The 27,641-nt window shown below is 34.2% G+C and overlaps 3 protein-coding genes across 3 annotated transcripts; 2 read left to right on the top strand and 1 right to left on the bottom strand.

Annotated features, from left to right (window-relative positions):
• The first annotated feature begins 1,089 nt into the window (after window positions 1–1,089).
• On the top strand, window positions 1,090–14,819 carry Faa (fumarylacetoacetate hydrolase). The gene is made up of 9 exons (XM_085953202.1): window positions 1,090–1,252; window positions 1,355–1,462; window positions 3,094–3,218; window positions 4,875–5,015; window positions 5,466–5,563; window positions 5,770–5,925; window positions 9,040–9,246; window positions 13,393–13,538; window positions 14,553–14,819. Exons 1-9 carry the CDS (start codon window positions 1,169–1,171, stop codon window positions 14,748–14,750), a joined length of 1,263 nt encoding a protein of 420 aa, XP_085809328.1. The 5' UTR covers window positions 1,090–1,168; the 3' UTR covers window positions 14,751–14,819.
• Window positions 14,064–19,945, bottom strand: LOC147068350 (uncharacterized). The gene is made up of 5 exons (XM_085953203.1): window positions 19,457–19,945; window positions 18,859–18,987; window positions 16,389–16,551; window positions 15,970–16,278; window positions 14,064–15,160 (listed from the first exon to the last, which is right to left on the bottom strand). Exons 1-5 carry the CDS (start codon window positions 19,726–19,728, stop codon window positions 14,987–14,989), a joined length of 1,047 nt encoding a protein of 348 aa, XP_085809329.1. The 5' UTR covers window positions 19,729–19,945; the 3' UTR covers window positions 14,064–14,986.
• Window positions 19,946–20,327: 382 nt separating this feature from the next.
• On the top strand, window positions 20,328–22,922 carry Mcm10 (minichromosome maintenance 10 homolog). The gene has a single exon (XM_085953187.1). It carries the CDS (start codon window positions 20,601–20,603, stop codon window positions 22,764–22,766), a length of 2,166 nt encoding a protein of 721 aa, XP_085809313.1. The 5' UTR covers window positions 20,328–20,600; the 3' UTR covers window positions 22,767–22,922.
• The last annotated feature ends 4,719 nt before the right edge of the window (window positions 22,923–27,641 follow it).

Below are 27,641 nucleotides of genomic sequence, written 5' to 3'. Positions count from 1 at the left end.
GTTGACTATTTAAAAAGGTATCTGTATTATTTAATGAAATAAAGGGGGGAGAGGTGCCTAGATTAGATTTTTTAAAGGGTGGCGTAGTAACACAAAGTTTGAAAACCACTGACTTAACATTTGAATTTTGTCTAAAAAAAACAAGACGTTTATTAACCGACGTTAAATTTTTTGAAAATGTAGAAAATTATTGGTCACTCAACGCGTACTATATTTTTTACCGAAATACTATAATTTTGAAGGCACTGTACTATAATTCCACTTTCAAAATATGGCAACACTGTGATAGGTATTATTCAGCATATAACGTTCGTATCGTTCGAACGATACGAACTTTAATTATTAATATGTTAGACATTTACACCATACACCACACATTGAATTATGTATATTATAGATTAATAATCAATACCTATTATTCATAAGTAACCATACGCGAACAAGAAGCCGCTTTTGGTCTTATTATCCCAAAATCCAGCCATATTTTCTATGCAAAGAGTAATTTACGTATATTTTGTAACGGAGATTCTAAACTACAAGCTGTCTTAAATCAACCCGGAATGATCAGCTTTTATATTATTAGGCACCTAACGAATTTTATCAATTTAATATGTTCAATTGTCGTCTAAGTCACAATATCATACTGTCGACATGAACACAATTTAATAAGTGGGCAATAATGAAAAGCTGGCAAAGTAATTTTTAAAAACTTTTGTCATACCTATTAATCTTATTAATGAACTAAATGGCTACCTATTCATGAAGTACTGGCAGCACTAATTAGTCGTCAGAAAAGCGTTCCGTGGACATTCTGACAAACGGTTCCATTTGATTTGTTTTATTCAGGTTGAATGAAACGAACCTATAAACAAAAAAATAACTAGCTTCAGCAACACTGCGAACTATTTGCCCGAACAACTTGTTGACCTTGAAGATTGTTTACCATGGATATGCATAAGAATTCGATAATAATGTTAAATTTACATGACAAATATGTTAATCTTCTAATAAATTAATGTAAACCGGTATAATATCTACAGTCTGAAAACAAAATTAGATACTTTACTTAAATTGGAAAATCTTCCAATCAGAACACATCCTGTTATCATACACCAAAGTTCATTTTTCCGTGAAATAAACTAATCACAGTTCAGTTTTGATTTTTAAAATGAAGTCATTTATTAGTTACACCACGACAACAGATTTTCCGATTGAAAATCTGCCTTATGGAGTTTTCACATCGCCCAAGAATGTAATTATATTTCTGCAGAAAATTTTTATCTTCTCACTTTACATCAAGAACTTTGGCACCCACCTGAGTAGGTACCTACAACTTTGATTTTTTTATTTCCAGGATGTTCCACATATTGGCGTAGCAATTGGAGATTTAATTCTAGACCTACACAACATTTCGCATTTGTTCACAAGTCCTTTACTGGCAAATGTTCAACATGTATTTAAGGTAACCTAAATTTTCATAATTCTTAATAGGTAGGTACCTACCTACAAAAAAATAGACAACAAAATAAACAATACAAAGTTTTGAGATGTCTAGGTATAAATTATGACTGGTGACCATCCGTTCTTAATTGAGTTAAGAAGACAGTCCTTTTTCGTATTTAAACTATTGACCCTGAGAATCCCGAATAATATCCTACATTTTGATAGGCATGATTTTAGTGAACAAAAGAAATAATTTGGAGTCATTTTTTGCGGGAAAAGTGGAATCCGAATGAAAATCTTCGTTGATAGGAAAACCAGGCGAACGAGTAGCTAAAAAGCTCTTGGCGTGATTCTATTTAGACGTGGCGTATTTTTTATTTTGGGTGAATTTTATTTTTGTAAACCTACATACCTATGGAGTTAAAATAGCTCTCGACTTCTGGAAGAACTTTTTAAAGGAACAATTACAGCTGGAAAATATCACAGTAATAATGATTGTTATTTGAATAGGTACCTACCTACCTAATTCTCAAAATATCAATATTATAATAATTACCCTATTTAATAGTATAGTCTTAGCTAGATGGCAACCCCATAGAATAGGGGTTGAGAACAGTTTTTACAAAATGTGTGGATGAATAAATAGGAATACACTATTGTGTTCTTGAATAGACTGATTAAGTAGGTAATAAAATTCTCATTAAAATTTGTATGTACAAACATTTTACTCTAATAAGATTAGTATATTATGTAGATCAGTGATTCCCAATCGGTTTCATGAGAATTTGCAAAAGCTGCAGAAGAAGTTCACATTGCCACCTTTTTATGTGTACTAATAAAATTGGTTTTAACATGACATTAAGAGCGTACATAAGTGAAACGGCAAATAATTTTCAACACTGTGGAAAGAAATTTCGGCCGCGTTGCCATTCGGAGAGGGATAGTCGATCTGTTCGCACGTTAATTTCTTTTGTGATGGAGTCGGATGAATATATTCTTAAATCGTGTAAAGATGACTAAAAAACGTTCCGCATGTACTTGAAAAAGAAAACATGTCAATGAATATACTATTATTATAATGAATATAATAATAAACATAACAGAAAAAGGACGCATGTTGAATTTTTATGAAAAATTATATTTCGTTCGGCTCGCGTCATTTGCACCCGCGAGCCGCAATCCGCGCATCGCCTAGTCACGATCTTTTTAGACCATTCCTCAGCTGAGGTATAGCCTTAATAAATGATTACCTACCCAATGGAACATTTTGAATGTTTAGATATTCACACAATGGTTATTGAACTACTTCATATAAAATAACATTATAATATTAATATATAATTCATCAATAAAAAATGTTTATAGTTTTCAATTGCTTGTTTGTAAGCAAGTTTAGTGACAATCTTTCCAGTTTTTTCACTCCTATCAAACCATATCTGCGTTTCTCCAACAAAAAAATATTGGAGATCATTTATCAAGAAAATAATTACAAAGTATGTACTTACCTATTTCAAAGGAAGCTGAGGGAGTATGTTTGAAATGTAATTTGTAAATTTATTTACTCTTAATGTGGTCCTTTTTCACTAAGTGTGGTACCTACCTATGTACGATGAATACTGTAAACGTTAAATAGTTGTTCCCACTGTACAGGAAACAACTCTTAACTCGTTCATGTCTCTTGGAAGACCGGCATGGACACAGGCAAGGCAAACTCTACAATCCCTACTGAGTGAGCAGAATAAAACACTTCAAAATGATTTAACATTAAGAGAGAGGTATGTATTCCTTATATAGTATCAATATACAATAATTATAAATTATTTGTATTTTCATTTTATAAATAATGTTGCAAGAATAAAAAACAGAAATTTATTTTGAAAAATAACATTCAGGCTCGCCCCTCTTCCCCTTCACAATTTATAAAAAAAATTAAAAACACTAATATATTATATTTATCTATCATGAATGGTATTGTGAAGTGTAGTTTCAAAATAAAATGCACATGGGTTGGTATAGATATGGAGTCAACATACATTCCAGAAAGGTTTCAAGTAGTTTTTTTTTTTTTTTTTTTAAATTGGAAGTACACTAAGTGAAGTGAAGTCTTCAAAATACCGTTCATAATACTTAAGCACATGTATTGTGTAAGAAATATATTTACTACGAAATGACTACTAAAACAATGAACAGATTGGACCAAGGTATTTTATGAGTCAGGCCATAAACCCCAAATAAAAAAAGCATGCTGACTTTCCCCAAATATTGAAAGCACGTTATATTAATGCTTATGATACAAATGTAACTATTGAAGATAACATATTCTTTAACACGTGTTTAAGTTTATACCATATTTTCCCACACTCGAGATCCCTAGCCTGTTATACCACACAGGGTGGGGAAGCCAGTTCCCATTAATTTTGAGTTCCCTGGCTAAAACAGATGTTTTATGTTTGGTGCATTCCTTTCTATAAAAATCTTATGGTCATAACTGTTTGGCTTCTTTAGCCACTCTCATTCGTGCATTGCGCTTGTGGGTGAGACGGCCTGGGAACATCCAGAAATTGTGACCAAGCTTATATTAAATACTAACCCAAAGGATCTCAAACTAGGCAACATCATTCTCAACTCACTTCACAACTCTTGGTGTGTTCGGGCCTCATCCGCAAACTAAAGTTGCTTTCCAATTATTTTAGCTGAGCATCGTCAAATCTTCTGCGGTGCAATCTAGTCATCTCCGTCTCAACCGTTCAGCTCTTCTTTTTGAGTCCGGAAACTTGTACGTATGCAGTTCGCAGTATCACATTTCACCGTGAAATTTTGTATCAGAAATATAAGGCCGTATATTAAAGACCGTCCAACCTCTTTGGGTCGTATAGTACTGGCATAAAATTCATGTCTAAATAAAACACGGTTCTTGTTGGTTTACCCTTTACAGGAAGCCAGCAGCAAACAAATTTTGAAAATAGTCATATACTGTATTATTTGTTAGGTTAGTTTTTCATTCATGAATTTTGCCAAAATCAGCCATGAAAATTGAATTAATGTTCATATTGAATCTAATAAGATTGGAGACCGTATAGCATACGGTCATCTCTTTCAATAAGAAAGTTCACGGCAAACTGTGTCACTGTGAAATGTTTTACGTACAATTTACATATAACCCTTCTTTTACCCTCAATGGCCATGTAAATAGACCACTTGAGTTTGTGTAAGGTTATAATTATTGTCAACACTCTGTGTGAATGTAAATTTCAGCACCCATACTTCAAAAAGCTCACTATGTGTAGTAGAAACAATATCCATATGTAGTAAATACCGTGTTAAACGTTAAATCTCTTGAAAAGATTACATATTTCCTATCTTTTTTCTCAGTAGTAAATCAAAATGTTTCAGTGATTACTAAAATACTTGAAAATTTGAAAATATTTCAGAGCATTTGTGAAGCAGCTTGATGCGAAAATGCATGTACCAGCTAAGATTGGTGATTATACCGATTTCTTTTCATCTAGACAACATGCTACAAATACAGGGAAAATGTTCAGAGGCCCAGAAAATCCTCTTCTGCCCAACTGGTATGTTAAGTTTCCAAAAGATATTTATGAACTGATTACCATTAAATAAACGCAGAATCTCTAAATGAGAATAACAGTAGGTAATGTAACATTACTTGATAACATGATGCATATCAAACTGCATTGTAGTGATGATTTAATAGAGGCACCAGACGCTGATTAGTTTCGAGGCCCTCTATAATAAAAATCAAGTAAATCAACAACTTAATGTAATTTGTAAAATTTAGCCAGTGCGATAAGCTGCCAGTGTTAAATACAAATCGAGCGAGTGTCCCCTGTACCTCAAGGAAAACCGTCACTGCTGCATTGAAGCTCTTTTCTCCGACCATAAAAATATTTTGCCAATAGGTAGAGTTCTGAAAGATATAGACAGCAGACGAGACTGCTTATATCGGGACTTCCATTCATAATTTTCATGACTGAGATGAGAGTATTGCGTTGTTATTTTAGGAGTCACATTCCAGTTGGATACCACGGCCGCTCAAGTTCAGTTGTTGTATCAGGAACATCTATTCATCGGCCTTACGGTCAAACACTGCCAGTTGATGGTTTGTCAATACACAATATATATTTACTACCTAGCTATGTGTAATTTTTAACAACTCTAATTAGTCAGCTCACACTAGAAATTGTCTTGACTAATTTAGCACACCTCAGAAATATACTTATTAGAAAAATACTTGTATCAAATAGGAATTGGATAAATTTATAACTATTGTACTATATTATATTGTATAAAATTTTTGTACTACAGGTGGAGATCCTGTTTTTGGACCTTGTAAATTGATGGACTTTGAACTTGAGATGGCATTTTTCGTTGGCGGTCCACCTACAAAACTAGGAGAGAGAATTAATGTGAAAAATGCTGAAGACCACATCTTTGGAATGATACTAATGAACGATTGGAGTGGTGATTAATTTTAAACATAAAATTATTTTTACTTGTTAGATAAAAATTCAAAAACCTCCCTGAATTATACAGTACACTTTTTGTTTTTCCTGTCAATTGTAATAATTTATAGACTTGCTTGCTTAAAATCCATAAATAATTTTGGTACAATGAATACAAAGGGAAAAAAGTGGTCACATCTTCTTAACACATCTTGAGCGGGAAGGGTATTTCTACCCGCGCGCCGGACCGGTGTTCGTCGGCGGGACGGGTAGAAATACCTTTTACGCCCGCTCTACTTGAAGTGCGGGAAAGGTATTTCTACCCGATTATTGCATACGAATATTTTATGTCAACGGTTTGAAAATGTTTCAAACTACACACACATCTACAAAAAAAAATAATTTACCGTCGATTCATTTACTTACACACACAATCTTGCGCAGCCCATATGAGAGCTTGTGCGTAATCAGGAAATTTGTTTAGAGTCCTAAATCAGCGAACTATATTTCTGTAGACGATAAGAATGCTAAAACTATATGCGTCTTCTTTTTACACTTGTTTATTTTTTGATGGGTGAGCAGGAAGACAACATTTTGTGAAATATCGATGTATTCTTTAAACATGGTTTGTTCGCTGTACTGTGAATGCGATTATATGTATATTTTTATGATGTGTGATAAATACATAGGCATCCTTTTCATACTATAATATTATCCTTTGTGAGCGAGTGTAAAGACGACAATTTGTGATAGACGGAATGCATTCTTCGCACTTGTTGTAAGTGATATTGTGCGGTGCGATAACGCAGGTATGCGAGCGGAGCAATAAATTATAACATGAGTGGAAACCAATGTTATTTAGATGTCTGTAATCTACTACGATCTATATTGAATATCAGTATTGAATTTTCAGTCTTGAAATACGGCACTATAGAACGGGTGTGTTTTTACAAGTGAAATATATTTAAGTAATCGATATTTTATTTAATCTTTAAAAAATGGCTTCAGACAATTATGAAAGCGATGACGAAATATTTGCCGATAATTTGTCTGCCTATTCTGGTGAAGATTTACCAGAATTAGGCAGCGACAGTGATAGCGACAGCGATAGTGAAGAGTTCCCTCGCACGAGAAGGGTACCAGTGATACCGTTACAAATCAGTGATTCTGAAGACAGTGAAGTGGAGGAAGAGGAAGTCATGGAATGGTCTGAAATAGACAACCCACCGCATATTGAACCATTTTTAGGCAACGTTGGTGTTTGCGTAGCACCAAACAATTCTGAAAATGTGATGGATATAGTTAGTTTATTTATTGGAGATGATTTACTTAGCATGATGGTAGAAGAAAGCAATCGATACCGCACACAAAATGAATCCCGAATCAAGAAAATGAAGAAATCTATCAAATGGAAGCCTGTAAATCTTGGTGAGATGAAAAAATTCCTCGGACTCATTTTGCTTATGGGACAAGTTCGAAAAGACACAAGAGATGATTATTGGTCTACTGATCCGAGTATAGAAACACCAATATATTCTAAAACAATGAGTCGTGATCGTTTTAGACAAATTTGGCAATCGTGGCACTTTTCAAATAACGATATCATTACGGATTCCAGCGATCGCCTTGAAAAGATTAGGCCAATTATGACATACCTAATACCAAAGTTTTCTTCGGCTTATAAGCCTCAAAGGGAACTTTCTTTAGATGAAGGTATTATACCGTGGCGGGGAAGACTTGTATTTAAAGTATATAATGCATCTAAGATAATAAAATACGGTATCCTAGTGCGCATGGTCAGTGAAGCCACTACGGGATACATCTGTAATATGCTCATTTACAGTGGGCAAGGAAGACCACTATTAGACACCATCCAATTGCTTCTTGGTCTGTATTTAAATTTGTGGCATCATGTCTATATGGACAATTATTATAATAGTGTAAAAACCAGTGAAGCACTTTTAGAAAATAAAATTAGGACGTGTGGAACAATGCGAATAAACCGAGGCTTCCCAGAATGTTTTAAACACGTCAATCTTAGTGCAGGACAGAGTATTTTCCGTCGGCGAAAGGATGTATTGTTACAACTCTGGAAATCAAAGAGAGATGTTCGAATGATTTCAACAATACATCCATCTACCATTTTAGAGAGTCACAACACCGATTGGAATACGAGACTACACATTTGGAAACCGCTATGTGTTATCGAATATAATAAATATATGAAAGGGGTTGACCGTGTGGATCAGTATCTCTCTTACTACTCGATCATACGAAGAACAAAAAAATGGACAAAGAGAGTTGTCATGTATTTGTTAAATTGTGCTTTTTTTAATTCTTTTAAAGTTTATAAAGTATTAAATCCGACCAAAAGGCTAACTTACAAACAGTTTTTGCGTAGTATAAGCAAATTTTGGATAGCCGACCATATCGTTGAAACCGACGCAATTTTGGAAGAAGCAGGGCCATCTACATCACGATTACCAAGAAGAGTGGGTAAAAGTGATCATCCTGGTAGGTTATCACTCGATATGAAGAAGCATCGAATGATAAAAATTGTTACAGATGGTAAAAAAAATACCCACAAAGACAGTGTCGAGTGTGTTCGGTGCACAAAAAGTTTGACTAGTTATATGTGTACATTTTGTGACGTCCCCCTACACAGGGGTGAGTGTTTTCATAAATATCATACTTTATCCAAATATTAGAATAATAATTTTTGTGCGGGAATTTATTTATAGTGAATGGAATATTTTTTACGAAACCTTCCTGTAAATATGTGATTAGCACCATGTACTTATGTTATTTTAAACAATTTGTTCTAAAAAGAAACACAGCACTGAGGAGCAATATATGGTGAGTGTGAATTCCAAATTTCATTTAAAAATAACTGATAGTTTGGAAGATAGAGCGATTTTTGTAAAATTCGATTTTATTTCAATTGCCGCTGGTTTTCGCCCGCTGCGTGTACCTGTGAATTTGTACTGAGGCCCGCGCAAAATGTGTTAATAGATTGTGTATTTATTAATTTATATTGAGTTTTTAACTAAAATTATATTAAATTAAATAATAATAATAATAAATTAATTTAAAAAATATACTACGTAGGTACATCTTTCACATAAATTTTCAGCTCGTGATATTCAGAAGTGGGAATATGTACCATTAGGTCCATTCACAGCCAAAAATCTTGGTACTACAATATCTCCATGGATTGTGACAATGGAAGCACTAGCACCATTTGTGGTACCAAATATTCCGCAAAACCCAAAGCCGTTTCCTTACTTGCAACACGACGATCCATACAATTTCGACATCAAGCTTGAAATTAAGCTTCAGCGTGAGTACAAACATTTGTGTCTTTTATACATTTTGGTTCTAAAGCCTAGTACAGACTTCAGTGGTGAAGGATGGTGGCAGGCCGTTGAGATCCGACATAAATAGTGCACACTAAACTTTGTCAGCCATAATGTCAGTTGATTGTTTTCATTGAAGTAAGAATACAAATTAAAGAGTTTATTGATAAGTTTTTAAAATTTAATTAATCACTGCCTAGACCTGCAATTTGTATTTAGTGTGCACTATTTATGTTGAATCTTAACAGCCTACCTCCACCATTCGCCACTGACAGACTTACATACATCTGCCTGCTAAAATAAAAAATCTGTTTACAAATATTTATATAAAGACATTTTAAATGTTTTATATAAATGTCCGTGTTTCTTTCATTATGGCGTGGATGGAAATCATGAGTAAATGCCCTCACAAACAAACATGTCCACACATTTTCAAAAAATCTTTTTCACTGAGAACGTGGTCTCGTGGCGTGTTGTTTTGATTAAAGTGTGCAATTTTTTTTACGATGTGAGCTATCAAAACTAAATTTAATTTGATAGCAATGTTTGCGGGTGTGGTTATGTTTTGAAATCCAAATAAATGGTTGTACATAGGTATTTATGTTTTTGGCTATATCGACTAAATTGCCTTTTATTAAATAATTTTAAAGATAATAAAATGAGGATTTCAAAAAAAAAGAAACAAAAAAATTCAATCAATATTTTATAGACATAGCTAAAAAAATATGATTTCAGCATTTAAATTAACGTTGTGTCATTAAAATTTATTAAAATCGTACTACTGCAAAGTTACCATTTTACAGTTCCGACCTTATAAGTAGAAAGTGTCGATTTATTAAATTAAATATTAAATTAATTAACAGACAACTTTGATTAGACACTGAACAAATGTATTCAAATACCTGGTTTGAATTAAGATCATACTTCAGTGAAACGGCAAATAATTTTCAGCAATAGGTGGGACGTAATTTCGCACGCGTTGCCAATCGGAGAGCAATTTTCGACCTGTGAACACGTCAATTTGTTTTGTGATGGCGTCGGAGGAATTAATTCTTAACCCGGCGCCCGCTTCTGTCACGAAAGTAGTACGCGAAATTGCGCAAAACTACGGGGCTACAGCGCTTCTGTCGCCAATGTTGTACGCAAAAATGCGCCGGTCGATTATGTAGAATATACATGACGCATGATTTTGAAATCTCTACCATAATTTGCCTTATTTCATTACCAACGGTGACATATATATAATATTGTCAAATAAATTATGTTACAATACTAAAACTTCGATGTTTGACATGCCTTCGACAGGCCGTCAATCTACGCTCATTTAATTTTGGCTTGAAACATCGCGCCACTTTACTGCGTTTGCGCAGTATGCGTAATATCACTGTTGTGAGAGGACTGTGCAAGGAATCGCTCTTGTCGTTTTTCCGTACAAAATATTACGTATTTTACGCGATCTATTGTATTGTGTGAATACTATTATAATATTTATAAATATTTTGTCTGTGTTATTGTTTATGTGTTTTTAACTATTCCATTCATGTGTATTAAACTGTTATAAGGTGTTTTGACTATATTTTTTTGGACTATTTTACCTTTGTTATCGTGTGAGTGTTTGGTTGAAAACTTTTTTCAAACTTCAATATGGCTGGTTTAAGTGAGGAATTGGACTCCGATTACGAAATGTCTGAAGAAGAATTGGAACCATCTGACCTCAGTGATGTAGATATATCAGAAGAGCCAATTGAACACTTGAGAACATGGACATCCGGACCCCATGTCCCGATCGTGTATGAGTTTGATGATTTTCAATCCGGCATAGCAAACAGCGATTTGACTGAGACTTCGCCTGAGTGTCTTTTTTTTGAACATTTTTTAAACCGTGATATAATGTTGAAGGTAGTCCAACAAACAAACATTTTTTTTCACTATCAATATAATACTCAAGAACTTGGACCAAAATCACGTTCTCATAATTGGATCGATACAACTGTATCAGAATTATATGCATTTTTTGCGGTGTCAATGCTCATGACACGAAACAAACATTTGTCACTAGAAGAACACTGGAGTACGGATTGTTTTTTAAGTGCACCCATTTTCGGTCAGACAATGCCTAGAGACCGATATGAGTTATTGCTCCAAATGCTCCATTTTTCCGATCCAACAAGTGTTACCTCAGATAGACTAAATAAAATTAGGTTACTTTTAGAGCATACACGCAAAATTTTCAAAGACACGATGATTCCGCATCAAAATCTCTGTATCGATGAGAGCATTATTGTTTTTAAAGGGAGACTTATTTTTAAACAATTTATTCCATCGAAGCGTCATCGTTTCGGTATCAAAATGTTCGTGCTGTGTGACGTTATGACGGGTTATATTTTAGATTTTATTATTTATTGTGGTGACGGGACAGACATAGTGGATAGCCAAAACTTTGGAATTTCCGGAGCTGTTGTGACAACGCTGCTGACCGAGTATCTGGGCAAAGGGCATTCGTTGTGGTGCGATAACTGGTACACCGGTCCACAGTTATTCAAACACCTCCATGAAAATAAAACCAATGCTTGTGGGACTGTACGTAAGAATCGCAAAGAAATGCCATGCTTCAAAAAGCTGAAAAAGGGGGAGACAGAGGCAAAGTCAAAAAGCCCACTGTTGGCTCTCAAATGGTGTGACAGAAGAGATGTCCACATGCTTACAACCATGCACGATGACTCCTTCGGTCCAACCGGTAAAACTAATTTTAGAACCGGAGAACCCATTATGAAGCCAAAGTGCATCTTAGAGTATAATAAAAATATGGGGACTGTCGACAAGGCCGACATGATGCTCAGCAGCTTGTCGTGCATGAGGAAATCTGTGAAATGGTACAAAAAAGTAGCATTTCACATGATTGACCTCTATTTATTAAATTCATTCTATATGTATAAATCTGTTACTGGTAGTAAAAAAACTTTAGGAGAATTTCAGTTAGTCGTGATAAAACAATTAGTTGCTAAGTACGCTGTGAAAATCACGAAAACTCCACAACCCAGACCATCGACTAGTGAAAATCCATTGAGGTTGTTACCTAGAACTTTAACAGATCATTTGCCGGAACACATTCCGCCCACGGCAAATAATAAAAAGCCCAGAAGACGCTGTCATGTGTGCGGAAATTCAAAAATTAATAAAAAAAAAACATCTCTATCTAGATATATGTGTTGTATTTGCAATGTGGCTTTATGTCTCAGTCCGTGTTATAAAATCTACCACTCTTCAAAACAATTTTAAATGTGAAAAGTAAAAATAAATATGTAACTCAGTAATAATATTTAATAGCTGTTTAAGTGTCTGCCTAAAAGTTTGTTTAGTCTAAAATTATTGTGCTATATTTACGACCCTACTCAGGGAAAAAACATTATGTGTGATTTTATTACCATTTGTGAAGTGTTTCTATACTCGCGTCAAGCACGAGCGTGACGAATAACAAAATACAAGCCTTGCAGTGCTCCATATACATAAAACAAAATGGCGGAAATCTTCTAAATGGTGAGTCTTTGTATAGAATTAATTTCTTCGGATATTTTTGACATTATGACTGATTTATTACGGTTTTTTAATGTTGTAAAATAATCTGAACATGTCTAGGCGCCTAAAGAGCCATAAAACTCATTTTTTATTACCATTTTTATTATGAAACACAGAAGTTAAATTAAACAAAAACCGTCACCGCGGAGAGTGAATTCGTCATACTACAATAGCCCGCGAGTGCCAGGTTAAACTAAAAAACGTTACATATTTACTCGAAAAACAAAACATTTCAATGAATATATTATTATTATTACTTAATTAACAATAAACATAACATTAAATGGACGCATGTTGAATTTTTATGATAAATTATGTTTTGTTCGTCACGCGTCGTTTGCACAATCTGCGCGTCGCGTAGTCACGATCTTTCTAGAGTCTGCCTCAGCTGAAGTATAGCCTGAATAACAATACTAATATCAGTTGTACATAAGAGTATAGTGCAGACCTGTAAAACTTTAAAATATAGTCTCACAATAATACAAAATATGTTTGCACATTATTTAATCAGGAACAATTATTATTAATAACAAAAACAATTCTGTTACATTCAGCGGAAAATTCGAGCCCTGCCATCATTAGCCGAGGTAACTACAATAAAATGTACTGGACACAGAAGCAACAGTTGGCCCACCACACAATCACTGGGTGCAATGTTAACCCCGGTGATTTAATGGCATCTGGAACAATCAGCGGAGAGGTAAACCGTTTTTTAACTTGTTAACCGCGGAGCATTTAATGACTATTTAATTACCGCATTTAAATAACATGCTAATTATATCGATTGGCCAAATAATGAGGGCACAAACGGGTGTACCGTCCGCGTGAAAAGGATTAATGATATGTTAAAAATGTCAAGTAGAAGTCTTCATATGAATAACTTAGATAATAATGCTTCAACTGATTAATCCACAAGAGTATGATGATCAGAAATCATTTTGGATCTTTAAAAATTAAAATATGGAATTAACAAAGATTTAATTCCATAATACTAAGTCTGTTGACGCAAGTCCTACTAAAACTATACAATCTAGCATTCTTCATTTCAAATGAGATAAGAGAGTATTACTATAAAAAAATATATAACCTTTGGTAGGTACACCTAATGTGCAGTATGTAATGTTGTATGTGTAAACATATTTTACATTGAATTACAATGTTGTGACCATAATACTAGATACAAACAGGTTATTCTTAATTTCATTAGTTAAAAAATAACAGTGTAGATTTCTGAGAACAACATTTAATGAATCATTGTCAATAGGAAATTATAATTGTTTATTATATAATATTCATTGTTGAATCATTCATACCTATGACCTTAAACAATTCAATGAAAACAACATGTTATGTTCACGATTAAAATATTCAAACTATAATTAACTAGCTGCAAGTATCCAGCCGTATCAAGGGTTCGTTTTATTCTAATTTAATTACTAGCATAATCTTAAACTACACGTGTAAAAAAATACTGAGATGTAATTCTTAATTCCCTAAACAAATGAATTCCATAAATCAATATTTATGAAATGGGTGAAGTGAAACCCATTTTATAAATTGTTGTAATAAATACCAACCAAATACATGCTAAATCTCTTGAAAAGATTCATAAATCAATATTTGCAATAACAGTAATTAATAGGTGTAGTAAAATAGTAAAAACACTATTATGGTTTTACAATGCCTACAATTATTTTATTTCTAATCATTTCAGACAGAAGACACTTATGGTTCAATGCTGGAGCTATCGTGGAGGGGAACAAAGACAGTGTCTTTAGGAGACGGTGTCAATAGGAAGTTCTTGCAAGACGGTGACACGGTTATCTTGAATGCTCACTGTGAAAACGGCAGCGCCGTTCGCATTGGCTTTGGAGAGTGCCGTGGAAAATTGCTTCCAGCTATCGATATGTAAAATTATATATCATTTAAAAATACACTGCCTCAAGTTTTATGTTCTCAATAAAAATAACTTGATAAAATATATCGTGATTTAATTGACCTCCAATCTGATCATGTGAAAATATTAATGACAATATGTTATTAACAATTAATTACGTACATCTATATCAAGTATGCCACTATTCTTCACACTATTATGTAATTGTATTAAAAAAGATATTGTTATGGTGTTAATATATTTGTAATAAATTATCTGCAGAGTGTCGCATCGATCTGTTGCAGTGAGGGTATCATCATTTTAAGTTTTCTTCGATAAGCCGGATCTTCAGCAATCGGATTCTTGTACAGATATATTGTGGCGATGTTTGTATTATTCTTTAAATAGTCAATGCTGCTCCAGTCTGATATAAGGTTATCGTTAAGCTAAAACAAATCATTTTTTTTTTATATATCATGTTATCTATTAATAATAATTATTTTAATTAGAAATAATCGAGCTGACACGTTTTAAAAGAATATCGGAAATAACATGAAACAAATGTTTGAAAATAATGATAAATAAGATTTCTTTGTCGAGTGATAAAAGATAATGTGTCTGCCAGTGGCGAAGTGTGGAGGTAGGCCGTTATAATCCGATATAAATAGTGCACACTAAACTTTGTCAGTTATAGGTAGATACATGTTTATTTTCATTTAACTAAGGCTACAATTTACGGCTAGTGTTAGTTAGTTTTTAAAATTCAAATAAACCCTACGAAAACCAAGCCATAATAGATAATAGTAAAAAATTACTCGTTATGTATGACATTAAATCATACATAACTTTGGATATTTTATAGATAGAATAATATTTTTATTTATTGCGGCTCGGTTAAACAGGGTTTAATGAATTTAAAAAAAAATGAACAACAACATGTGTAATATGTATTTTTAATTCAACGAAAACAAATAAGTATGAATGAAAAAGTGTGCACAATTTTGTCGGATCGCCCAAAGTATAACAAAACTATTATAGTTTGGTTTAAAAATTATTTTTTTAAACTTAAATCATAAAAATGTTTACCATAAAAATTGAATTATGGATGTATCTGTATTTAGAAATACACATCTCTTCCGTAAACAGGTTCTCATGTAAAACTATTTACATAGGAAACAATATTTCCAGTGATCAATAGATTACAGGGTAGATAGTAAAAAGATTAAATAAATCAATTTTTCAACACAAAACTTACCCATAGTTCCTCCAGATCTGCCATATGTTTTATGTTATCTATGATAGTTATTTTATTCATACACAAATCCAATGTTTGAATTCGTAAATTATTATCAAGATTTTCTATAACCTCTATCCCATTTTCTGAGAGATATAGTTGATCCACGCATTGCAGATGACCCAAATTTTCAATTTTTGTTATACGATTATTTTGAAGACTCAAACATTCCAACGCTTGAAGTCCATCTAAATTTTGAATAGTTCTGATTTTGTTTCGCGCCAAGTACAACTGTTTGAGATTTGTTAAACCGTCTAGGTTTTTAATCTCCTGCAAAGGAAAGAGACTTTAATATATAAACCATATTTCAATTTAAAACACAATGTTACAATGTTCCATCACACACAGTGAACAGAAAGAAATCAAAATTTATTATTCACCTTGATTTTATTATCGCCCAGTTCCAGAAGATCCAAATTTTGGAGGTGCCCGACATTTTGAATTTCACAAATCTTGTTAGAGCTGAGATAGAGCTTTTTAAGATTTACCAAATTATCCAATCCACCGATATCCTTTATTCTATTGAAGGACAAGTCCAGAATTCTAAACAAAAGAAAATAACAACTGTAAGATATAAACAAAATCGATTAATCATTACCTATATTATTACACAACACCATTTCCACTCCATAACATACCATATGGACCTCCACAATATGGAGGTATCAGTAAAGACCGTGGCCGAAGCCGGTTCCATGACAAAACAGAACAATGATAAATATAACTATGACCTTTAAGGAAAAATTTTATATTTAAATTGTCATATCTCTATTACGTTGATAGATTTTTAACAGCACAGATTTTCAATACGCCATAACAAATCAAATTATATACCTAATTTCTGCATTCCTAATCGCTAGAAAGCCTCAAATAAACGGGACTTTGCCGGCGAGCTTAGGATATCTCATCTTAATCAATATAATATGTTCAAAATGATTGGGTGACTAGGTACAACGAAATAATGACCTAACCTAAATAGATTCCACAAAAATTAATGTTTCATTATTCCCCTGGCTGTTCTGTTTTGTCATGTTCTGTTTTGTCCGGTTACCCTTCGGCCACATAGACAGGTGCTTTGCTTGGTGGCTACGTGCTAGGTGACATCCTAGATAACGAACGCACACTATTCTATCGCAATGGCCACACTGCACGCTTCGCGCCTCGCTACGTGATTATAAGTCGCCTCGTGAGTCTCCCGGTGAACAAATGTGTTGGTTATTTTTATTGTGTCACCTAGTGATTTTGCCATTGTCTATGGATTTTGCAAGATGGCGGATGTATGACAAATGTTTAACACCGTATATTTTGAGGTTATGAATAATGACGCATGGGATGAATGCATCCAACAAGTTCGAATTTGAGACTTTCGAAATTTTAAACTTAAATTCTCTGTGAGAAGTAGCTTTCTGGTTCGTTTTGAGAGTGACATATCGTTGTTGACTTGTGCGCTCCCAAATGTCAAATGAATTTGTACCTAAGCACGTAGCCTGCAATGTGGCAGTAGTGTTTTTAGTAGACAAGCATAGCATTTAACTCAGGACTAGTGAAGCACCTGCCTATGTGGCCGAAGCCTTAAGGTGACGCATCAGTGAAACGCCAAATAATTTTCAACTGTACGGGCGACGAAATTTTGGACTCGCTGCCATTCACTGAGAGAAAGTTGACCCAGGAACACGTCACTTTGCTGCGTGATGGCGACGGGTCAATTAATTCTAAAATCGTGTAAAGATGACTAAAAACGTTACTCATTTACTTTAAAAAGAAAACATGTCAATGAATATATTATTATTGTTACTAATAGAACAATAAACAGAACATAAAATGGACGTATGTTGGATTTATATGACAATTAATATTTCGTTTGACAGGCGTCATTTTCACCCGCGACCCGCAATCCGCGCATCGCCTAGCGACGATCTTTTTAGACCGTGCCTCAACTAATGCATGGCCTTAAGGAATTGTTGTGGGCTATTTGGACCCAAACTATCGAAAAACAAAATATTAATTTAACCCATCCATACAAATTGAATCCGCAACCACTGATCTGGATATCAACAAGCAAGTTTGATACCTCTGTTCCACGGTGGGTGTTTATTTTAGGCGGTATATTCTTTTAATATATTTAAGATAAAATAGTGTGGCAAGCACACAAAATTACAACTAGATAATTTGGATACACCTCAGAAAAATGCATATTTCAAAAAGAGGAATCAAACCTGCATACATCAGATTCTGGCCAATGTCCTTAATCAGTGTTACTTACCTCACTATCACCCAATCAAAGATGTTAAAAAAAATGAAGCCTAAGTAAATGTATGAAATAGAAGCAAAAATAATTAATTTTAATCTGTGGACCAAATTTTACATTTGGTCCACAGATTAAGCTAGCTACAATTCACGACTTTACATTGTAGGTTCAATTGCAGCAAACACTGCTACAACATTATTTGTCAATATACATGGCATATGAAAAGACAATCGGTAACAATGGGTAGATGAGCAGCCAATAATACTATATTTCAGAATTATTAGTTAGTTACAAAACCTGTAAGATTTGTGCAAAACTGCACTTAGCTAAGTAATTACAATGAACATAATAAATGGCAGCCATTGCGTGAGTAAGAAAATCAGAATGGCAACTGAGCGATGTTAATATTTGTAGAGTTAACCCACTTGACCAAGCTTTGTGTTGCTAAATATTTTCAAATGGCAGAACAAAAATAATTCCTTTTATTGATAGTACAAATTCTTCAGAACCGATCCATTTCATTAGAGCCAAATGAACGGATGAGCGAAATTCGGGATATTTTTTTGCCGCACCTGTATAATTATTTCTAATACTTTACTTACTCCAAATTTACAAGACACTCTAGGTTTTCAATGCATGTGATCTGGTTGTCATAAAGCTCCAACTCTACTAGTGTAGTGAGTGTATTCAGATTTTCAATTTTTTTTATCAAATTCCAACGAAGATATAATCTGAAAAAAAAATACAATATGTAACTAAGCTTGGAACAGGATGGAAACAAGAAATTGGATTCAATTGGTGAGAGACAAGGGCAAGTGAAAGAGGCTATACCCTGCCCACAAATGTAATCTAAAAAAAAAAGTATTACCAAGCTATAGGTGACTATATTGGAAGAAAATCTGGTAAAGTTATATTACTCCATATTGCTTTTGTGATTGAGAACCAAAACCTCATACAACCTACTTATTTGTGTGTTACAGTAGGTTGTGTTAGGTTTTTGGTCTCAAAACACCTTAACTCAGTGATGATATGCAGTACTATACAATTAACGAAAATCTCCCATGACAAACCTGTAATCATTATAGGATTTTACATCAGCTAATTCCGGTAAGTCACATTACATCATTATTACAAATAAATGGAACTCCTCAAGCAATTTATTTTATATGACCACAATGCTGTAAAATATAAAAGTGTTACCTTTCCAGACATTGAAGCGGTTCCAAATTATCGATTTTTCCAATACGGCCATGATTTAAATCCAATTCGTCTGTGTCGACATCAATAACAATTATTTCATTTACAGAGTCTTCAGAGTTGCTGCAATTTCCGTTTGTTGCTTCGATTACTTTTACATCTTTGTCTACTACTGCTTTCTTTCCCGCACCATTTAAAAGTGAATTTTCGTTAGGCGTTTCAGTAGGCATCGCTGCATTGTCACTATCTGTGATATCTGTTTTGATATTATCCATGTTTGTCTTCGTTATATAGATTTTAAGTCATGCAATTGTTAAGAATATATGACTATACAAAATGAAACGTTTGGACCAAATAATTGTGCTCCGTAAAGGGGACGAAGTAAATAATATATTATTATCAATACGTCAGTTTAATTCAATTTCGAAAACACTGTCCACAAACGTGAGAACTGAAAATGAGTCACAAAAATGAGTCGCCGCCGAAAACCATAGACAGCCGAGCTGAGAACTGTCAAAAATTATGAAATTGAAATAATTCTGTGTTTACTACTGACAACGTGAAAATCGACGACTAGAATATCACTGGAAATGGTAAAACCAGAAACATTACAGCTAAATGTATAAAATAACACGAGGTTCATAAAGATGAATAAGATTATAATATTCACCTAATTAGGTAATAATAATTATATTGCATTTTCCAATTCTTTCCTGCTCTACATTTTCTACACAGAATGAACGGATAGAACCATAGATAATAGTAGTTAGTGCGCAGGTGTGTTGGGTCACTGTTTAGTATGGTGTTGTTAGCTGCATTTTTTTTTTAATTGTCTGTGGCCAGTAATATAATATTACTCTATGGATATTGGATGGTCTATGGTAATATAATCATTACCGTATTGCCAACATGACCCGAAAAAATGTGGGAAATTGTGTACATTCTAGTCCGGTAAAATTATTATTGTGTCAAATTTGAGAAAATTATAATTTTAGATTTTGTTATTATTGTGAAAAGAAAGTTCGTTCGGTAATTGTCGCCCAGATATCTTCATGCATCAACCATATCAAATGTGAAATACGGCTACCTGTTTTATATAATCCACAGTAACTTCGTCGAATTTAGTTTTCAAAGTATCGGCCTAACGATGTCGAATGATCTTCAACAATTGGAAGAACTGCTGGCTGCAGAAAATTCTGACAGTGAAACGGAAATAGCACCAACCGTAAATATTGGAGTGCCGGTGCCCACTGTCGTTCCTGAACAATCCTTTGAGCCTCAGGAGAAGAAAATTGGGTTTCTTGAAGACGTATTAGAACTGAAATCATCTTCAAAGAAGCCGAAGAGCTTAAAACAATCTACAGATAATGCAATTGTTAACACTCGAACCAAGAGCATTATTCATACCGGCGACACTGATTCTTCAGATGATGAGCATACGAAATATTATTCTGATCGAAAGTACGATGAATATGGGTATGATATGAAAAAAAAATTACAAACGCCTGAAAGGCCAGAATATTTCCGTAACGAAACCAGTACATTCACTAAGTTGAAACCTGCTGAGAAATGCGCCCAAGCAAGTAGTGAAAAGAAAACTCCACTAAATATCCCTAACAAAGTGAATAACGATGTGTACACTGATCCAATTTTTGGAATGAGAATAACAAAACCTCTTGTGTCGTCAGCGGCGTTGAAGGAGCGAATGCAGGGCCGAGAGGCAATTGCTATGTACAGATTGAAGAGATATGTAGCACACGGTGACCTTTCGAAGGATTGGGTTATAGCTGGAGCTATTGTTCGTAAAAGTTCTCCTAAGGAATCCCAAAAAGGCTCTCAATATTGCATTTGGACTCTTAGCGATTTAAAAGATGATTTGAAAACGGTATCCATCTTTCTATTCCGTAATGCTTATAAACAACTGTGGAAGACTGTCCAAGGAACTGTTGTGGGAATACTAAATCCCAGTGTGCTGGACAAGAGAGACGATTCCACCGATGAAGCCTGCTTGTCCGTAGACAATCCGGATAGAGTCATAGTTCTGGGGGGATCGAAAGACTTTGGCTTTTGTAAGAGTCGGAAAAAAAATGGAGATATGTGCACATCGTTTGTCAATCTCCACCAATGCAGTTATTGCATTTATCATGTCAAACAAGAGTATCAAAAGTGCTCCAAAAGATCAGAACTACAATCTGCAACCTGCGGGAAAGGTCTCTTCGACCTTAGAAATAAGGTATTGGGGAAAAACACCGTAATCTACGGTGGCAAATCTTTTTCGGCAATACCGGCAAAGGTAAATAAAAAAATGGCTGCTCGAGACGACAATAGATTACAATCTCTAAGCGATTACTTTAAGTCTGCCGAACAAGAACAACTCACCGTCAATAAACGGCCATCGGCAGCGATGCCTGTGAAGAGAGTGGCAACTCAAGTGGAAGTGAGTAGGTCTCAGAGAATTAAAGATCTTGAACGATTAGAATTCCTGAAAGGTAGTCAAACAAATACACCAGAGATGAATAGTTCGTCATCCGAACAAGAAAATTGTTCAAGCATCAATAAATCAAAACCAGACACTCCTACATTAGGCTTTGGACTAAGTAAACAATCAACAATAGACCTGAGTGTCAAATTTACAAAAAGGCATAGTGAAGTAGCAAAAGCGAATGCTTTAAAATGGATTCAACAAAATGGACCGCTTAAAAAGACTGACCCTCACAATGTAAGAGGAACATCCAATGGCAAAAAACGTGCCATACACAAATTGAACACTTCAACAGAAAGTGGAAGTGAAACGATTGAAGAACAGCCTGAAAAGAAAAAAAAGGTCGGCGTCCTTTCTGATAAATTCCAAGAGATGCTCAATGCCAGTTCATCTCATGCAGACTTATTGTTACAGCATGATAATTCAGAAGTCGATAAGTACTTTAACAAGTTGGAAAGAAAAGAAGCCATGGAAGAGAAAATGCTCAATACTTTTAAGGTGGCCTGCAAAGCCGTCCGGTGTATAAAATGTTCCTACACCAGTTTTTCTGCTTCGGATAAATGCAAACAAGAAAGGCATCCATTAAAAGTTTTCGACTCGTTCAAACGGTTCTTCAAGTGTCTTCAATGCGGTAATAGAACGGTTTCTTTAGACTTAATCCCCATGCACTCATGCAAGAATTGTCATAGTTCTAGATGGCAGAGGGCCGCTATGATGAATGACAGAAAGGGAGAAACTACTGCGAGCACTTTGTCAATTCGTGGTGAAGAAGAAACTTTTATCGGTACTGTCACCAAAGGATGCAATATTAACCTTCTGGTCCCAGAATAAAGCGACATAAGTACATTTGAGTATCATTGTGTTTTGAAGTTAATTTTATGATATTGCTATGAAACATTTGAGATTATTTAAAAATGGCGTGCTAGCAGCCTCTTATTGAGTAATTATTTTTTAATCTTATTACAATAAAATCATGAAACTATTTTGACTATTAAAATATGTTTTTTTTATTATTATAAAAATCCACATTGTGAAGTCCATACTTAGTCTTTGAAAAATTAGACAATCCTCTTATTATTTTATTAGTAACACCCAAATTATTTAATTATAAAACATAAAACTAGTTTTTCATCTTCCCATTTGCAATCAACTCCTGTAATAATCACTACTATGCAAATGTATTTTCAAAAATATGGCCTGTGCAGAAATGACGAAAATATATATAAAAGTGACCATTAATGAACAAAATACATTAATGGGGCTCAAGATTAAAGGAGTACTAGTGACATATAATTTAAAAAAAATGATATGAGCAGATTTCACATTTATACGTGAAATGGGATTCTAACAAACCATGTAGGTACTTAACTGATGTAATTAACATTATGTAATTTGAATTAGAGTTTGTGATTGAGAAATCTCGTCTTGAGAATTCTTGAGAAATAATCAGAAAAGGCTAATCCCGAATCTTGAGAAATTAATTTTCAGGAATTTCAAGAATTCTTATTTATCAAGAAATCGTCAAAGAGATTCTCGAGAAATTGTTACTAGGATAAGCTGGTGACTGCAAGAAAGAGAAACTTTAGAAAAGCAAAAAAGGGCCTCAACTTAGATTCTGAATGGAATTTCTTAAATTTCTCTGTGAAAAATGTTTTGACTGGAAAAGCTAAAAAAAAAGCTCATCATTCGGAATTTTTTTTGACTAGGAATTTCATTATAATGTTGATGTCTCGAAAATCTAAAGAAACCGCAAGCTATCATTTGAACGTTATGACCTGACTTGTTTTCCATCTCTGAAATCCAATCACTGAAAACCTTCATAATCATCTAGAAATAGCCATGATGTCTTATTGAATTATTTGAGAACACCACCTCAGTTACAGAATGTTAAAAACACTTATTAATACAATAGGTATATCGATGCTTTTGCTGTCCAGTTTTGTATGATTTGAGAAAATCTATAAGATTTGAAATGCATGAGAAATGGACATATTATTTATTTGAAAGATACAGTATCAGCTTTTAAAATATCCTATTTGGACATACAATATTTTTACAGCATGAAGATACGATGTAACAAACGTTTTGTACTTATATATGAGCCCTCAAAAAGTGAAGTAGGCCAAGTGACAAAATGGTGAAACTTTCTTATTGAAGGTTTTAGTTTAATGAACTTTTTACATAATTTTTTGTATGGAGCTGTATTCATTTTTTTATATTAAATGGAAGTTTATTACATAAACAAATAGAAAAAAAGTATTTATGGATAATATTGATTGTAATAAGATAATAAAAGGGGAGAGTTTACTTCACCTTTACTCATTAATGTCACTTGGGTCACTTTAGCCTATGTTAGTCGTGTTCACCTCTACATACTAATAGTACTTTGCTCACTTTTAGATAAGTTAGTCATGTTCACCATTACGTGGGAAACTTGCATAAATGCATAGAAGTGAACACAGCTAACAAGCATGTTACCATAGCAACATGCGTGTTAGCCGTTGGCTCACTTCACCATTTGACAATATAATACAATACCCCAATGAATATTTTAATTTTAATTATAAAACACTTTTAGCATATAGCTACTTAGCTCACTTCACTTTTATGATAGTTTATGACATGTAGAATACCATAAAGCGTCAATTACATTGAGCTTTTTTATGAGCTGATTATTGGCAAATTTAAAAGCGGGCGGTTCAGCTACTGCGATTTCATGATTACACACAAAATTTTCCATTCGCTGATAAGCCACAAGCCAGCGAGCGATTTTGACGGAACGTAGTTCGCTTTTTTGCCGGGAGGTCGCTACGCTCCATAATAATGTTTCCATTAAACGTCAAAAAGGTAAATTTCAAAATGAGTAGTTCGTTTTTCCACCACCACGCTCTACTGCGCAGACGCGATACGCCCACAAGCCGGCGTGTAGCTTATAAAGTTGACCGGCTTTCAACTTTTCTCGGTGGAGTGTTTACAACCTGCTTATTAGCTTGTTCGATGATTACACTGGGCGAATTTACAGGCAGATTATAAATTTGCCAATAATCAGCTCGTAAAAAAGCTCAATGTAATTGACGCTTAACGCACCTAACTCATTTTTTCAAAAATGTCGGTTGGCTCACTCGACTTCTTGGCTCATATGTTAACTCAATTTTGACAAAAACTGGACATACAATATCTTTGCACTAAGCCATCGATATAATGCAGAATTTATAATTGTTTTATTCAACTTAGTGACCAGTGCACTTGGATTCGTTCAATCCCAAGCACTCAATTATTCCTAATTATTTAAGCAGACAAATCGTTTATTTTTGTAGTCTTGATGTTGTAGTGTTACAACCAAAGTAGCTATCGATTAATAAACCAACCCCTAGAATTTAATATATTTTATATAATTTGTATATTTATTATGTGACCGTTTACATTTACATTGTATCTTGAGATATTCACAAAGTAAAGTATACCAAACTGCAGTGGAACCTTGATTTTACGTGCCCAGAATTCACGTTTTCCAGCTGTTCGCTTGCAGTTCCCTTTTATTTTAGTACATTTAATTCCCGATTTTACATTTAAACACATTCAATTAAATACAATATGACATTGAAATGAATTCCAGATGCGTATTCTATTTACAGACATGACAGTGCCTGAAACCAAAGTTACATCATAATGCCACTGTATAAGTTTGTTGTTTTTTTTTTTATTGAAGTTATACTTCTTTTGGGACGAGAGTGAAATTGAGAGCTGCGCGCGCACACCGTTAAGATAGTATGAAAATAGCTTCGATTCTGTCAGCTGTATACAAACTCAACTTTGATAGTAGAATAATTATTGTTCCGTTGCCTAGGAAACGAATTTATTATTGTTGTCCAAAATAAAATAAAAACAACGAGAAATAATTACTATATATTATAATAGGTTGAGCAAGTGGCTGACATCCATTTCTCGTAAAAAAACAAAATCTGTTAATACAAACCTCTACCCTGTGGAGGCCCATATGATCCTATTAGGATCGGGCATGGTCGAAATAATATGATCTATTTAGTGACATAAGTTAAACTGTATAGAAATAAATCAGTGCCACTCCAATAAACGGCGGCCCTCCTTTATTATAGTTTTTGCGATGCCGAAGACTAATGCGAAAAATTGTCAGCACTATCGATTGCGAAAAAAACCTGAAATTGCAGCTCAACCTCAACCAGGAGTTTCTGTACGAATTCAAAAAGCCATGCCAGCAGCAGAACGCATGTGACTTTATAGACTACGAAAGAAAAACATTAAAATGGCTTTGAATGAAAATGAGTCATTAAATCACGGATCTTCTGTTTGATAATAATTGTCATACAACATTGCAAACTGCTCCACTAACATCAACGGTTTCGAGTTCAGAGAAAAAACCGACAACCAATTGACACATCACAGATACATCAAGTTGCTATAGACCAAAACTCATCTTTGCCATACAGCTGTTATAATCGATTCAGAAGTACCCATGATGAATTTAAAAAAAAATCTCCTATAATTCATTTGGACATATCCGCTTTGTATGTGATAGGTTGTGGTTCAAAAACGATTTAAAACTTCCATCTTCCGGACATAAAGAAGTTTTAACCAAGGTTATACCTAATATATAAGATCAGAAGACTGAGAGATGTGATTGGTCAATACGGTATTTATTTTGTCGTATTTTCTACTTATTTGTTTTGTTACGCCAAAGTATAACTTCTAACGCGCGTACATAAGTACACGCACCAATTTTTTTTTACCTATTTACACCCATGGCCGAACAGCTTAAGCTTCGCCTTATGTCGTAGGTCCCAGGTTCGAGTCCTGGATCTGGCAAATACACATATTGTTTTTCAAATTGTGCTTGGAGTCAGAATAAGACTACCTTACCGAATACAATGACATAGTTCCATGCAATAAAATCTTGAACTGAATAACATTCGAACAGACATCTTCCGCTTGCCAGGCTCATAACCCACACTCTGTATGAATCAAATTTAGTAATGATTATTACTATGGTTCAAAATTAGGATGGCACCTACCCATCTGCTGAGGGCATTTAAAAACCTCTCAGTTATGGGAAAGATGTGTGTTCGAATCCCAATTTGTCCAAGGTTTTTCAACGTTAAATATTTGAATGCCCACGATGGCCGAGGGGCTCAAGCGTCGGCTTATATAATCGTGGTTCCCAGGTTCGAATCCTGGGTCTGGCAAATACACATTGTTTATTTTTGAGTATGGACCTATAGGTTGAACAAGTGGGTAACATCCATTTCTCCTAAATGATTCTCTCAGGATCGAACATGGTGAAGTACATAGTAGTAAAAAATGTCTCGGCAAAGAAAAACATTGTATAAAAGAAAAAAAAACACTCTTGAATAAGTGAAAGAACTAGTTAATATTATTTTTAAGGCCATGCATTAGTTGAGGCACGGTCTAAAAAGATCGTTGCTAGGCGATGTGCGGATTGCGGGTCGCGGGTGCAAAAGACGCCTGTCAAACGAAATATTATTTCTCATATAAATCCAACATACGTCCATTTTATGTTCTGTTTATTATTCTATTAGTAACAATAATAATATATTCATTGACATGTTTTCTTTTTAAAGTAAATGGGTAACGTTTTTAGTCATCTTTACACGATTTTAGAATTAATTGGCCCGTCGCCATCACGCAGCAAAGTGACGTATGTCTGACTCG

The sequence above is a fragment of the Rhyacophila brunnea genome, unplaced genomic scaffold (assembly GCF_057557595.1).
Source record: "Rhyacophila brunnea isolate RB1 unplaced genomic scaffold, BYU_Rbru_1.0 scaffold_3, whole genome shotgun sequence".
NCBI classification, from domain to species: domain Eukaryota; kingdom Metazoa; phylum Arthropoda; class Insecta; order Trichoptera; family Rhyacophilidae; genus Rhyacophila; species Rhyacophila brunnea.
Note: the sequence above shows the minus strand (reverse complement) of the source record. Positions and strands in the feature narration are given on the sequence as shown.